This window comes from Acanthaster planci, linkage group LG08 (assembly GCF_054643075.1).
Source record: "Acanthaster planci isolate LZ-2023a linkage group LG08, COTS_SCS, whole genome shotgun sequence".
In the NCBI taxonomy this organism is placed as follows: Eukaryota; Metazoa; Echinodermata; class Asteroidea; order Valvatida; family Acanthasteridae; genus Acanthaster; species Acanthaster planci.
Genome location: NC_141784.1, coordinates 1,776,077 through 1,790,564, shown reverse-complemented (window position 1 = coordinate 1,790,564; position 14,488 = coordinate 1,776,077). Strand labels below are relative to the sequence as shown.

The window sequence follows — 14,488 nt, the reverse complement described above, 5'->3', positions numbered from 1 at the left end:
GGGAATGGCTTGCCCGGCCATGGAAATTTGATAGGGGGGGCATACACTATATATGTAGGGGCGATATTCATGATGAAGATGTATATCTTTAATGTGTGTCAAATTCATGCAGAATCTTACATCAGAATGGTATATTTATGGCTTTTAAAGGAACCAGGAAATGAATTTTTCTTAGAATCACTTTTTGTGTATCTCTGTACTCTTCTTCCATGTATGAAGACTATTCGACATCTTTTTTGAGTTACGTGAACTGAACGGTGCACTTTTTCAAACATTAAAACTTGACCAAGCATTTCTGACAAGTCGGAGGGTGCTTTTACTTTGATGTAAATCAGGAAGACATGGTTCAGGTTGCATGTTTTCATGTTCAAATTGTGAATCCCAATTTTCTATCTGGGAACATTTCTGTGAAAGAATTTTTTCTGGATTATTGCCATATACTTATACCGCAATAACTTGCCAAAGAAAATAAAATCTACCATAGCAGTGATTAAAAAATCTAGAAATTTTCTGCGCGCAAATCCGTGCAACATTGACATTCAGTGCGTTAGATGACGCCATAGTTCTGCTCATGAATATGCAAATCATTAGCATAAAACAAAAAGGGTTAATGGGTTAAAATTGCAAAGCAAAAATTTAAAATGGGGTTAATTGAAACCCAAAGATGCAATTTCAAGGGTTTTTAGTAAAAATTTATAAAAACAATATTTCTATTTCCTGGTTCCTTTAAAACTTGCTTTCCCTTTTTATTGCGGCAAACATTTTAAGTCGATACAGGGGGAGGATTTACGCCCATGTTTCAAGCAGACCCACTGAAAAAATTAATTAAAATATAGAACAGTATAAATCAAACAGGCTCAGGCACCTATAGTGTCTCGTGTTTGTATTGTTGAATTTCTGATTAATTTTCAAATTGCGTGATTTCATGTTGAATTCAGTGACTAGAAACAACTATTTTTGTCGTCTATATGGATGCTATGCCCAAAAGTTGTGGCTAGGCTGCTGAATGTAACACGTGGAGGGACTTCTGAAGCCGCTGTGAACGGCTGTAGCGTTTTTTACGCACTCTAGATGCGTGCGGCAATCAAAGCCACAGAGCAGCAAGGAAAAGATCTACGCGGCGATAGGGTGGAAAAAGTAGTTCGTTCGATTGTACCAAGTTTCATATGTTTCAGTGAATGTTTGAAAAAAACGGGACTTGGGTGTATGTTTTAGTCATTTTTACAAGAATTTGCATCATTTTCACATAGTTTCCACTTGATTGATCTTGAAAAATGTTTGGAAATAACGACCTGATTACTTTTGTCAGCCGGCTTTATTAATCCTCTTTTCCCGTGGCAGCCGAAAGTTGTGCAGGCAGAGTAAAACTGCCCCTCAAAATCTCCAATATGGTGAGGCTCTAAGCAAACTCTGGATTAACACAGTATGAATTTACGAAAAAATAGGCTTTAAGAAATTGTTCCACTTAATTAAAATAGATATTTGTTTGTACAATCAGGTAAAACAGCACTTGGCTCAAATTACGTGGGGAGGGTTCACGTACAAACATGCCTTCGACGGCTTCGTGTCGCCGCCATATTGCAATTTCGTCTCGTATTAGACACCACGTGCTGTGCACTGTACCACGGTTCTAGCTTTCGTCAGTTGTGTGTTTTGTGTCAAATTTGTGTGCCTATCCTGACATTATGTATGAAGGTTATGATGTCAAAATTTTTCAGGAATAAAAGTGCAACTTAAAGACACAGCACAGTAGCCGTGATCATAATGATTGGTCATCATGGTTGTGTTGGTCATGTAGGCTCGCTACATCATGTACATGTAGCTAGCTACTTCCTGTGGTCATACTCATTACCATTAACACACCGTCAACACATAGCGGATGGTCAACACACCGTCAACACCTCCAAAAAACCTTAAAAATCAAAAGAAGGGTAGGCCTACTCGAACTCAAAGGTAAAGTACTATTTGGGAAAGAATATTTTGGCTTTAAACATCAACAGGTTAGACTCAGGAAAATTGCAATTTTAATTTGGCCAAATCGCCTCCTTCGAACCAGCTCAGAAATCAGCAGCCATGTTGCCTGTGGGGCAACTGTGACCATATTGATAACGCTAGATGGGTGGTGATATTATATGATAAAGAAACAATGCCTTTTCCTTTAAAGTTACAATATTTTTTATTTTTCTTAAGATTGAATAATTGTCCCTTTTCGTATCTTCACAATAACTCTGTTAAATAAAAAGCTCAATTGCAGAATACCCCGCCACCCTGCATGATCAACCTTAGCCAGGTACAGGTCAAAGAGTCACACCCTTCTCAAGGGACTTTCACCTTGTACCCACATAACCAGTCATTCCAGGGGTCGTTTCTTAGAGTGGCAGGGTATTCTGCAGTTGCTCCAAAGAAAATCTGTGATGTTGTTTCTGCTATATTGATTTATACTCTCTTGAAAAGTATTTTAATTTATAGCATGTCCACACCTAAATGGTACAGTCTAATCTCCATGAGGAGGCAAGATGACGGCGAACAGCAATGCTGCTCGAGATTTTTTGTGTGTGAAAAAACTCCATTTTGCAAATTGATTTGTGACCTCCAACTACTGGAAAGTCTCTTTCAGCCCAAGTATTACACTTGTATGCCTCTATTGTAGATTGAACTTGTATTTTTCGGGAAGTTGACGCTGTCTTGACATAATTATCGTGTGTTGACATTGTGTTAATGGTAATTAGTAAGACCCACTTCCTGAGCAGTAAGGCGTAGGCCTTAAGTCTGGGGCCGTCTTTTTGATGGCTCTGTATGCTTTGGCACTTTGAAAGTGCCCTACAATCGTACCAGAGATTGAGAAAAACCTCCGTTTGTGCTCTCTGGGCAAATCTTCCCCTAAAGACCCTAGACCTATAATAATAGCTAATGGAACTACCAGGCTCAATTGTCATGATTGTGTTTCATTTGTAGCATTTAACCTATATTTTTGGCAAAAAATGAGGTTTTTCTACCATCCTCGCCTCTCATCCCTTGACGATCCGCACACATCTGCATTCCCTGTGGCCGTACGTCACGTGACAAAAACAGGCGTAGTGTATTCGTGTTACAAACGTTTATGTTGCTTTGTGCCTATAATTCTGACTGCTCTCATTAAGATTATGTATAGAGACATCTGGGAAATCTGTGGTCGGGGAACCACACTAATTACATCGGCTCAACCATTTTAGAAGCGTGGGACTGGGCGCATGTATTACTGGACACACATAAAAATGTTTGAGCAATATGTACTTCAGGGAGTGAGAATGTGTTGTGAAGAGTAGTTGTGAAGTTGTAATAAAGTTTCTGTTTTCTATGCAATTGCGGGGATTTATTTATTGCATAAATGAAATGAAGTAATAGAGTTTACATTCCATTATAATTACACAAACATGCCTCACAAAATGATCGAGCCGATATGTGATAAGTGTGGTTCCATGACCACAGATTTCCCCTCACCACAGACCACCTGCCCCTGTTCAGCGAGGTACACGGAATGCATCATGGAAAGTGGCATACACATTGTTCCTTGATTGCTCACATTCAACCGGAACACCACGCCGCGCCACCCAAATGCATGGCATGCATGCATAAAGCAGGGCGTGCGTGCAGTGTGTGTATGTGGGAATATCGTACACTCGGGCCGCCGCGCACCGGCGGCCCGCTCCATGCACACTGCACGATGGCAAGCATAGCACGGCACAGGCGACACCCTCCGGCCTATCCATCGAGTTAACATAACAGCATATGCCTGAGCCAAGTATTTTAATGCTCCATGCAATAATGTTAGTCTAGAACAATTGCTCATCAACGTGTAGTTCCATGCTTTTCGTGCACATGGCACAATTGTATGGTCGGGGCAGTATTTTAACTAACACCGCAATGTAGTGTTTGCAGTTTAGTGCTACGCGCCACACGTGATCTGAACAGTACATATACACGACATCGGAACCGTCGATCGGAACTACCTCGATTAATTCTCACGTACGCTTTGTGCAAAATCACTGGCCTGGCCAGTTTTTGTGGTACGCAAAATGCTGAGGAAAGAACAGCTGCAGTCAAAACAGGCCGAAGCCTTTCAAAACTTGGCTGCTGGTTCAGCACTTATCACGGACATGTTCAGGTATAATGCATATCTTACTTTTTCTTAGACCTGAACCATTTTCATGCTATATAAACAAAAACCGGGAAGTCTAGAGTGGCAAGGCGTGTGCTTTGTTGTGGCGGTCGATTGGCTGGGCTATGTGGCTGCGCTGGCTGCATTATGGCGCCAGCAGGCCAGACCGCTATCGATATGTACATGATACATGTAGGTGTACGGTGTACAACGTATAGTACGCACGTGTACAGTACATGTACTGAACGTGTACATGGTTTTCTTCACGGCTCAGCCTCAGCAGCTCAAGTCTGATGACTGAGAGCCGGCGCAAATTTTAACTCCTAAAGTCAGACATGAGCTCTTATTCCTCCATGAGTCAGATAAGTTTCAAGAAGTTCATGCAAATCGACATAATCAAACACATTTTATTGCCAACTTTGCAAATTCAGTGATTTTACAAGGACACAATAATGGCAGACATAGAAAAACTTTTGACCTTAACTTTGTCATGTTTTTCTTTGAATTAATTTGAATTTGAGCATTTATGCAGAACCGGAACCGGTTCCGTAAATGCGGCACAGTGGCACAGCTGGCAATGCGACACACGCACGTTCTTTATTATGGTTGTTTCGTCTTTGGGAATACGGACGTTTGATGTCCACATTACACATGAATGCTCCTCACGTCCTCATACCAAGCCATGAAACAGTCATCTTGGAGCTACTTGGCCATATCCTCCATGCCTGTAGCTAATAAAAGATGCCTTCTAGTTACTAAAAGTAGGTAGAGTAGATGTAGAATGGGATGGATATTGTTTTAAGGGAAATTTGGATGTTGAAAGGGGCAAAAGAGAGATAATTGGTTGAACTTGGAACTTAATAACTCACCAAGTATACCTGAGTTATTGTGCACAATGCGAGGCATTTTTGTGACACCTGTATCAGCTTACTGACCTCGTTGACCTGACATGACTGGTCTACTTCTTCCCATTATCAGGCCGTTGCTGCTGCACGCCCTCTCATTACGGTCTACACTGAGAAGAATGAAGCCAGTGGCACCAACGTCAAGCTGCCCGCAGTCTTCAAGGCGCCCATCCGCCCAGATATCGTCAACTTTGTGCACACCAACATGCGCAAGAACAGCCGCCAGCCCTATGCCGTCAGCAAGCTAGCAGGTACAGTTGTGTGCATTTGGTAGAATGGTAGCACCTGGTTGAACTGATTCTATTGTTTTGACCCAAATCTTCTTCAGTTACTCAAATCAGTTGAAAACTTTATCAGATAAGTGTTTTTAAAAATTAAACCCTCAAATAGAAAGTAACATTTCCCCAATACAATTGTGTCCTTGGAAATTTATCACATTAAATGAAAGAAAATCCTTGATTGATAACATAAACGTAGATATGATCAACTTCTTAACTGCAAGTTTAATACTGAGAGCTTAATTGTTTAGGTACATTGAAACGTGTGTCATGTATTGACAGGTCACCAGACCAGTGCTGAATCCTGGGGAACTGGACGTGCTGTGGCCCGTATTCCACGTGTCCGCGGTGGTGGAACTCACAGATCTGGTCAGGCTGCATTCGGAAACGTATCCTTTGAGAAGGCTCTCATGATGCATTTCTTCCCTTCCCCTATTCCCCTCTCCTGCATTGTGCTGAATGCTTTGGGAGTAACTTTTAACACTTCTTTGCTTGGGTTTGCCAGTCAGTAGGTGCCATGCCCGTCATACAGTCTACAAAGAGTAGGTTTCATCATCTTCCTTCAACGCTAGCTCCTTAGGGTGTTTGCAGGATCCTATTGAAATTGGAACACTGAGGACTCTTAGGGAGGTTTTAGCTTCCACACTTTTGTTGAACATCAACCCTAACCATGCTGAAAGTAACAAGCTTTGATGAGAGTTAATGATTCAACACTTTCTATTTTGTCACTGCACTTTTCTGGATCATAATACAGAGAAGGACTTTGCTTTAGCCATTATGTGTTTGCCTTATTCTACAGACTGACACTTCACTGTTATTTGGCTCTGTTAAATTCAGAAGTGTGATTGTTTAATCAGGGAACTTGTAGCCTTTCCCTGAGGATCTCTGACTCTTCCAAAATCCTGGAGGAGCCCAGTGCCACAGTATTCACACAGAAGCTTTGCAGGGGCATCAAGCCCCTTGTAATGTTCACTGTGGCTGGGGCTGTACCTTGCTCAGTGCTTGCCAATGCCATTCAAACCTCTTGGTGGAGGGTGCCTGGTGAGATTGCAAGGCTCACGCACCCAGCCTCTGGGACTGGATCACCATCGTCCAGTTTGCCTTGACTCTTGTCACGCCTTCAGATGTGTCGCGGTGGCCGCATGTTTGCCCCCACCAAGACCTGGCGCAAGTGGCACAGCCGCACCAACGTCAACCAGAAGCGATATGCCATGTGCTCTGCCCTGGCTGCTACCGCCGTGCCAGCCCTGGTCATGTCAAAGGGTAAGTTAATGGAAAATGGCTCGAAATTTTGTGCAACATGCTTGCTTCAAGTACCAACAGTACAACCCCAAATTAAATTCACGAACACAGAAAATACAAACAGACATGAGATCAATTTCTGTGAATGAACTTGCAGAAATTTGGTTACGGCAGTGTTTGTTGCAGAGCTGCATTCGTGTATGATGTAATGCAACGTACAAAGCTTTTTTGGCTAGAATGCGTATGCTGTACATAGACTGGTTACTGCATTTCCATCATGCCTTCTTTGGCAGTATTTTGGTGCAGCGGGAACTAGCGCAGCATTGCTTCAATTGCATTGCGCACGTGTTTTCACCACTGATTCGTAAACGCTCATTGTAAACGGGTTGTCAGCAATGGTTTTTCAGGCAACGGAGTCACAAAAACTTTCTTTGTAACGGGAATTTTGTACAGTCCGATTTCACTGTAACAGATTTTCCTCCCCAAGAAATGTGCACATTTTCGCTGGGACCACAGATATGTATTTGTTATAACCGGAATTTCGTTATTGCCGTAGTGTATAACAGTGCTTGCTTAGACCTTCTTAGAGCTTGTATTAACCATGTTCGACTGTATGTGGTCTTGTAGTAGTGATCAGGCATTCAGTTTGTGTTTGTTACTTGAAATATAAAACAGTTAATAATTGCATGCCAGAAAAGATGACTTGTTTTTCAGATGACTTTTGTTTTTCTTTTGGATTCCTTCACTCTTGATTGCATATTGTTTTTCAGGTCATCTCATTGATCGTATCCCCGAGGTCCCCCTTGTTGTAAGTGACGCCATTCAGGACTACAAGCGTACCAAGGAGGCTGTCCTTTTCCTGAAGAAGTTCAAGGCCTGGCCAGACATCAAGAAGGTTAAGCCAGGATCTCCTCTTATTTTGAAAGATTGGACACCACGAGGATAGCCAAAAGAGACAGAACTAAAAGAATTTTATGGAAGTCCGGCATTATCCGGTCCTGCCTGTTGTCTTCCCCTCCCTCACACTCTAAGTGCAGCAGTTGTCAAAGTGATTTGTTAAGCTTGTTAGATGGCGTAACTTTCAGAGTGGCCGATGGTAAACATATTTGGGATACATTTATTTGAAGACATTTTTAGATCAAATGTTTTATCCTCAAATTCTGTAGGTGTACAAATCCAAGCGTATCCGAGCTGGCAAGGGCAAGATGCGAAACCGGCGTCATGTCCAGCGCCTTGGTCCCCTCATCATCTTTGAGAAGGATAACGGCATCTCGCGGGCCTTCAGAAACATCCCAGGTGAGTCACAATACCTTCAGCAACGTTTATACAACAATTCTTGGTTTTCTTTTGTTCATTTATAGTGGAAGCAATCTTTAAAGGGATATGATGAGATAATACTTAGTCCGTGTTGCTGATGACATGTGATTGGCGTTTTAAGCTCTGATCCCTGTGCAGTGCATTGGAAAAAGCCACCGTGCATTGTTACCAATAGAATTGACTTCGAATGTGTACATCAGCAGAAAATTACCAAGCTAAAGTCAGTTGCTGCCAGGTCTCAACATTTATTTTTGTAACAACTTGTCCATTGGGCAAGTAGCCCTGAAAATTTACTTGCAGGAGGTAAGATTTTACTTACCCAAACCCTGGTTTAGTTCCTTATTGCTTCCCGGGACAGTATTCCTTCCTTCAACAAATCACCATTGAAGACTTAAAGGTTTTCATGGTGAAAGAAACTAGATCTATAGTAAAGATTGCGGTAACACCATGTATTTATCTCTTCTTTGAGTATGTGAGTTATTCCCCGGTTCTTCTCAGAACCACACATACTCAAAGAAGAGATAAATACATGGTGTTACCGCAATCTTTACTATAGATCTAAATCACCATTGATGAAATTGTATGCCAATATGACATGAATATACATCACCCTCAGCTATTGCATGTATGCAGGGAGTGCGCAGCACTCTGCATCATTTGTACAAGTTTGGGTAGGCCTAATGGCTATTTCTCAACCACTCGACGATTTTGCCTGGTGTCATATATTCGAAAAGTACACACACAAGTACCACGAACACAGAAAATACAGACATAAATTAAGAGACCAAGTTCTGTGAATTAACTTGCAGAAAACCTCTTGCAACATAACATTGATGTCTTTCGGGCCTGCAGCCTTTTGCATTTGCGATGTGTACGGCCGATGAAGAGTGTTGATGTACAGTACTTCAGTACATGTACAGTACAGACTGGTACTGGTTGCTACATTTCCATCATGCATTCTTTTGCATGGATGCGGCGCGGCGGGAACCAGAGCAGGTTCTTTTAATACACAGAGCTTCGCGCACGTGTTTTCACCACTGTGACAGCGAAACGAGAATGTTGACGATACGCAAAGAATTATGGGGCAATTTCATGTCTGTGGTGCAAGCTCAAGTAATGTACATATATGCATGGGGCTGGGTGGCACTGGCCAGTGATGAGCGATCAGTTCTGAGGAACACGTAATTCTAACACAAAACTAATAAGAAATCAGACGCCATAAATCCCATATCTTGTGTTGATATTATTTTTAGAGCAGTTATTGATGTGTCGGCTGGGCAATTTGTCCAAGCATCTTTGATTTTGTTTGGACAAGCACAATAAGTGCTCGGAAAATGTCTGATGTTCGACCGTAATTTCACGCTCTGTAATCAAGTCACAGCCACATGTAAAACAGTCTTCGAGCTTCCGGCCGTCAAAGCTCTGCTGCGCCGTGCGAGCAATAACCAATGAAGTTTGATACCCAGACATGAGGGTATTTTATAGTTTATTTGTGTACGCATTTTTCGTTCTGTGGAAAGGTGCCCTGCTTAATACACGCAAGTTTTGTTTGTACATACTTGTACATAATGGTGCAAAAAATAATTTTACGCCACATACATGACATGGCTGCATACTTTCACCACTTTTTGTCATTTTTTTAAGAGGAAAAAAAATCGAAGGTAAATTTGCTAACTGTTATTCTTGGCCACGGAAAAAAAATTAGGAAAAAGTGCCTGTCCATCAGGCAATTTGGCCTTGATTTTTACTTGACCGAAAGAAGAAATTACTTGTCCTGGGCAATCAGACAACCGTTAATGTCGAGGCCTGGTTGCTGCTATATCTTGTACAACTTACAGGTTGGAAGCAGTAGCCAAAAGCATTTGATGATGGTAGTATAGGCTTCCTGGCATGCTTGTCCAGCATCATCCTTCGACCCTTACTAGCCCACATCTTTTGTTATCCACCAGAGGGATTTTAGATGATTTTAGAGAATGCAGAAAGCCAAAGCCTAACCAGTAATACTTAGTGGTGTTGGTTTCCTGCCCAATGGAGGTTAGAGGATTATCTCTAACCCTCTAGGCCTTTTTGCTAGGCACCCTCCTCGATCCTTCAAAATCCTCCAATCATCCATGTAAATCATCATCATCAATCATCCATAAAAAAAAAATATTCTGCCTCACTGTCTCAATCCTCCATAATCATCTATTTCTTGAGTGGGATCCTATGAAGGGTGTTCACTGCCTCACTCCTTCAAAATCATCCAGCAATTCCTGTGATATTGAGGCAGTGCAAGTGGTATCCTTGAGCAGTATGGAGAATTTCACATATACTGTAGGCACAAATTTATGCATGGCTGAGCATAAATAAAAAAAGGTCCAACCCACAACTTTGACACAGTGCATCCTTTGCAATCAGCCACACTTTTCTGTCTGTCTTCCTCAACCCTCCAAAATCACCCTGGGTGATTTTGGAGGCTTGAGGAGAGTTTAAGGTTAAGGAATATTGCTTGGGAAAAAATGCCTTTGGAAGTGTGATAGGACTTATTTCATACTTGCCAAATCAGAAGGCTCAACGGGGTGAACATTAAGTATTATGCGTTGTAAACCTTTTTTTCAGGAATCAAGCTGATGAATGTCACCAAGATGAACCTGCTCAGGCTTGCCCCTGGCGGTCATGTCGGCCGATTCTGTATCTGGACTGAGAGTGCCTTCCGCAGACTGGATTCGCTCTATGGCACATGGAAGAAACCCTCAGCAGAAAAGAAGAATTACAAGTAAGTCAGAAGTACCTTTGTCTCTGGCTCTGGAGAGAGATGAGGCCCTGCACAGGAACCTAGGCTAGTTATGGTCACCTAAAACGTTGCGTTTACTTTACTGGAAATCAGTTTTTGTCAAAGTTGAGGCTTGTGTAAAGGGCTTATTTTGATAGTACACAGAATCAGTTTCTCTCTGGACATTCAAAAATTGTGCCATGTACTTCGTATAACAAAGAAAAGATGGAGATGTGTATACAAAGCAATCTGTAGCATTTGTATAACCAGAATGGCTGTTACTTGCGATTAACTCGGGTAATGCATTGCCATGTGTTTGAACACTAGAGTATACCAAAGGACAGTGTTGTGGTCCAGACCATCACAAGACCAGACACAACTAACAGGGTGAACAATGACAAAGGAATGCTTTTGTTCCAGTGCATTTGAACAGCTTGAGGCTTGAATTCAGACTGGAGGTCTTGCGTTGATCTTGTGTGGGCTTGTGAAGGTCGTAAGTGGGCTTGACTACAACACTGAGGGAGTAGCAGTTATTTGTTAGTGGTGTCTTAGAGGCTGTTTTTTGTTATTTTGATATCGTTACAATGAATGCACAAGAAGTTTACGCGAGAGGAAGAAAGAAATACCTTCTTACGTGATGTCACACACATAAGGTCTGTCCTTCAGAAGTTGTTGATGCGTTTGGAGGTCTTAATCAGGTATTAAAAGTGCTGTAATAGTCTAGTTAGCAATCCTGAAAGAGCGACCAGATGTTTTTGAGTCAGTGAGTCAAAGGTGCATTTTAAAGTTAAAAGACAGCATCGCCTCAGCCTTCTTTTGTGTACATAGAGTCAAGCTTTTTGTTCATAGAAATGATGAATCCAGAAATAGCAGGGCTTTTGGCCTCATTTCTCTTACAGCCTGCCTATGCCCATGATGATGAACTCTGACCTCAACCGTCTGCTGAAGAGTCAGGAAATCCGGAGAGCACTGAGACCCAAGAGGTAAGTACAATGTTGTTTCTGTGGTGATGGATAGTGTATCAGAGAGACGTGTTTCCATGGTAATGGATAGAAGACATTAGTGTTGATTGATATTGCCATACAGAGATATGATGAATTCTGTTTCTCTTGGTTCGTGTTTCTGAGTCATCACTGATGTTTCAAGTGTTCTGATCTCTGTTGAGCTTTTTTTGAGTGAAAGAATTGTGACAGCCAAAATTAAAAGGTTACTACATCACCCAAAAGGTGGGCGAAATTTCAGTTAAATGAGCACATGTTCATGAGTCAGGAAGTGTGAGGTTATTTACCACCAACACTGGGCACGTTGGCAATACTTCGCCAGGCTCAAATCAGACAGCTTCGTAACCACAGCTTCCATTTTCCTGAACCATTACGCGTTCCTCATGTCGCCAGGTTGGATGCCAACCAGCGCAAGGTGCTGAAGAAGAACCCACTGAGGAACGTCCGCGCCATGTTCAAGCTGAACCCCTACTCCAAGACCCAGAAGCGTCAGGCCAAGCTGGCTGAGGAGCGGGCCAGAGCACGGAGGCAGGCCCACTACGACAAGAAACGTGGGGTAAGTGCCACTCACTCTGGACAGGTCTTATTGACAGCCATTTCCTATGCCATGTGTACCACCAAACAGAGATTCGATTCGGATTCTGTCGGCTATTTTATGATTGTCATTTTGGCAGACCTCATAAACCTCATATTCAGACAGTCAAATTGTACAGAAACACTTTCTAATTTAGATCGTAACGGGCCCTTTCTAGTCCTTCACAAAATACAGAATAAACTAACTCGAGAGCAACTCACTGCAGCTTTGAAGATGCCAGACCACTGCTGCATCCTGTTGAGGAAAACTGTAAGCTCTGGATAGCAAGTTGTTGGCTTGACCAAGTCTTCAGTCTGTTATGGTCTATCACTAGTTCACTAATAAGTCTCAAGTAACAGGAGATAAGGAGTGACTTTGGGGTGCTTTCGTTTGATTAGCTTGTGTTGTGACTCGAGCCAGGATAACTTGGCATTCAGACTAGTGACAGTGTACCACAGTAGTGCCAAGTAATGTATTCTGATGGCAGCTCTTTGGTCAAGTGGATCAGGTTACAAACTCCCAGAAAGCATGCAGGTCTTTGTTTGCAGTGAGCGAAAGGACAGACACCAATCCCGAGTGATAACTTCACAGAACTGATTGACACCCCCACTCACCTTTCCTCCTCTTGGCAGATTACACCTGCTGACCCCCCAGCTGAGAAGGCTTCTGAGGCACCGAAGGCTTCTGGGAAAGCCAAAAAACAGCCCAAGGGAAAGTAGACAAGACCTGATGCCGTTACGGTGCAGCACCGCTGCTTATAACAGGACGACAAATTTCACATTAACTTGTCTCTGTCCTTCATTCTTAAATCTATAGCCAGTTGGGGACAGAAATTTAAAGGAACAGATTGGTTTGCCTTTAGTAAGCTTAATACTACAATGCACACTTTTCACGACAAACTTCGTTTTTGAAACCTTGCAAACAGTTGTAAAATGTTGCAGCTGCAAACGTTCGGATAAGATTGTCATTACACATCTTTCCCATCACGTTTTCTTTTGAAAAAAAAAGCTTGGTAAAGGCTTGGTTTTTGGAGCTGAAAGTACATGTATCAGGTTTTAGTTTGGTTGTTCAGTGGTTGTGTCGCAAGGCTGCCCGGGTTAGAAGTGGTAAAAAAAAGTGACAAACACAAAATATTTGAAAAAGAAGTCACACCCAATAAAGCGACTGAAGCTTCTGACTTCAGTAAAAAATAAAGTTGTAAAAGTATTTGAGTTTTTTATTCGGAGGTGTGATATACATGTTTATCACATATCGAGGTCGACTTGTCTCACCTTTTGACGCACAGCCGGTCGAGTTGTGTCAACTTTACCGTTTGCCAAGTCGTCCGTTAAGACAACTCTACTTTGACAGAGACAACTCGACCGTGTGAGATGTCTACACATTTGACTTTCTTCCCACGTTCTTATGTCAGAATGCTCATTTCTTTTCTATATCTCCGTGATACAAAGAAAACGAAGCAAAGTAGGCATAAAGACGTGTCAGTTGAACAATATGGGGCTTGGCTGAGCAAAAGCACCCCGTTGTTCACGTAACAACTTCTTTCTTTGGTACACGTTTATACATTCACCAGCAGAAACAGATAACATACCCAGGGATCTAGAAGTTAAAAGAACATCTTATGTACTGGATTGAAGGTAAGCATCACGACCTTTGACACCTCTATCTGCCGTGTCGGGAAATTAAGGTAAGGGGAGATGTGAGCATTGTAGGCTGCTGAGGCTCCGCCCGATCTGAGACTATGGAGTCCATAGAGCGTATTGTCGAGTACAGAACGTGTAAGGGCTTGTAAAACAACTTCCCTTGTTCTCGTGCTTGGGCTGTGAGAGGTTTCAACAAAGCCCTTCTTAGAAGATGCGAGCCCGCGAATAATTGTGAGTGAATTTTATCACCCAAAGCATTCAAATAACGCCCCGGCGAGAACGACTGGACAATTCGGCTGAAAGGATCTTGCTATGAATACAATGTTTTCTCTTGACAAATTAGGTCGTTTTCGGATTTATACAGAAATACCTCCAATCAGACTTAAAACTACAGTCGCAACGCCTGATATGACTGTACTTATGTCATCAAATTTTCAAAAAGCGGCATAAGTTACGAAACAATGTTCGCAGATCAGAGAGGGTTGCCGTGGGCTGGCCTTGGGAATCAAATAATTTTTGAAGAATGTCCGGAGTAATAGGCTCTTTCCGAACGATTGGCTTTGAGTGAATCCTTAAGTGTGTCCTTGGGCGGCGAACTTGAACAGGAGATTAACAGATGGGGAAGGTAGACCAGCCAAACT

At 42.3% G+C, this 14,488-nt stretch overlaps 1 protein-coding gene and 2 non-coding genes across 3 annotated transcripts; all 3 read left to right on the top strand.

The window, feature by feature from the left end:
- Positions 1 to 1,240: 1,240 nt before the first annotated feature.
- Positions 1,241 to 13,401, top strand: rpl4 (ribosomal protein L4). Its single transcript, XM_022228984.2, has 10 exons — positions 1,241 to 1,391; positions 5,117 to 5,294; positions 5,604 to 5,710; positions 6,446 to 6,584; positions 7,334 to 7,458; positions 7,730 to 7,859; positions 10,479 to 10,635; positions 11,532 to 11,615; positions 12,027 to 12,189; positions 12,840 to 13,401. Exons 1-10 carry the CDS (start codon positions 1,389 to 1,391, stop codon positions 12,924 to 12,926), a joined length of 1,173 nt encoding a protein of 390 aa, XP_022084676.1. The 5' UTR covers positions 1,241 to 1,388; the 3' UTR covers positions 12,927 to 13,401.
- Positions 7,942 to 8,011, top strand: LOC147798298 (small nucleolar RNA SNORD18). The gene has a single exon (XR_015426280.1). It is a non-coding gene; the product is annotated as a small nucleolar RNA SNORD18 (small nucleolar RNA).
- LOC147798297 (small nucleolar RNA SNORD18) lies at positions 11,718 to 11,790 on the top strand. The gene has a single exon (XR_015426281.1). It is a non-coding gene; the product is annotated as a small nucleolar RNA SNORD18 (small nucleolar RNA).
- Positions 13,402 to 14,488: the final 1,087 nt, after the last annotated feature.

What these genes read in the sequence shown, in the direction of transcription:
- rpl4 (XM_022228984.2), top strand. An exon ending in GTCAGGCTGCATTCGGAAAC is followed by an intron (nt 5,711 to 6,445) that starts GTATCCTTTGAG and finishes TCACGCCTTCAG; the next exon opens with ATGTGTCGCGGTGGCCGCAT. An exon ending in ACTACGACAAGAAACGTGGG is followed by an intron (nt 12,190 to 12,839) that starts GTAAGTGCCACT and finishes TCCTCTTGGCAG; the next exon opens with ATTACACCTGCTGACCCCCC.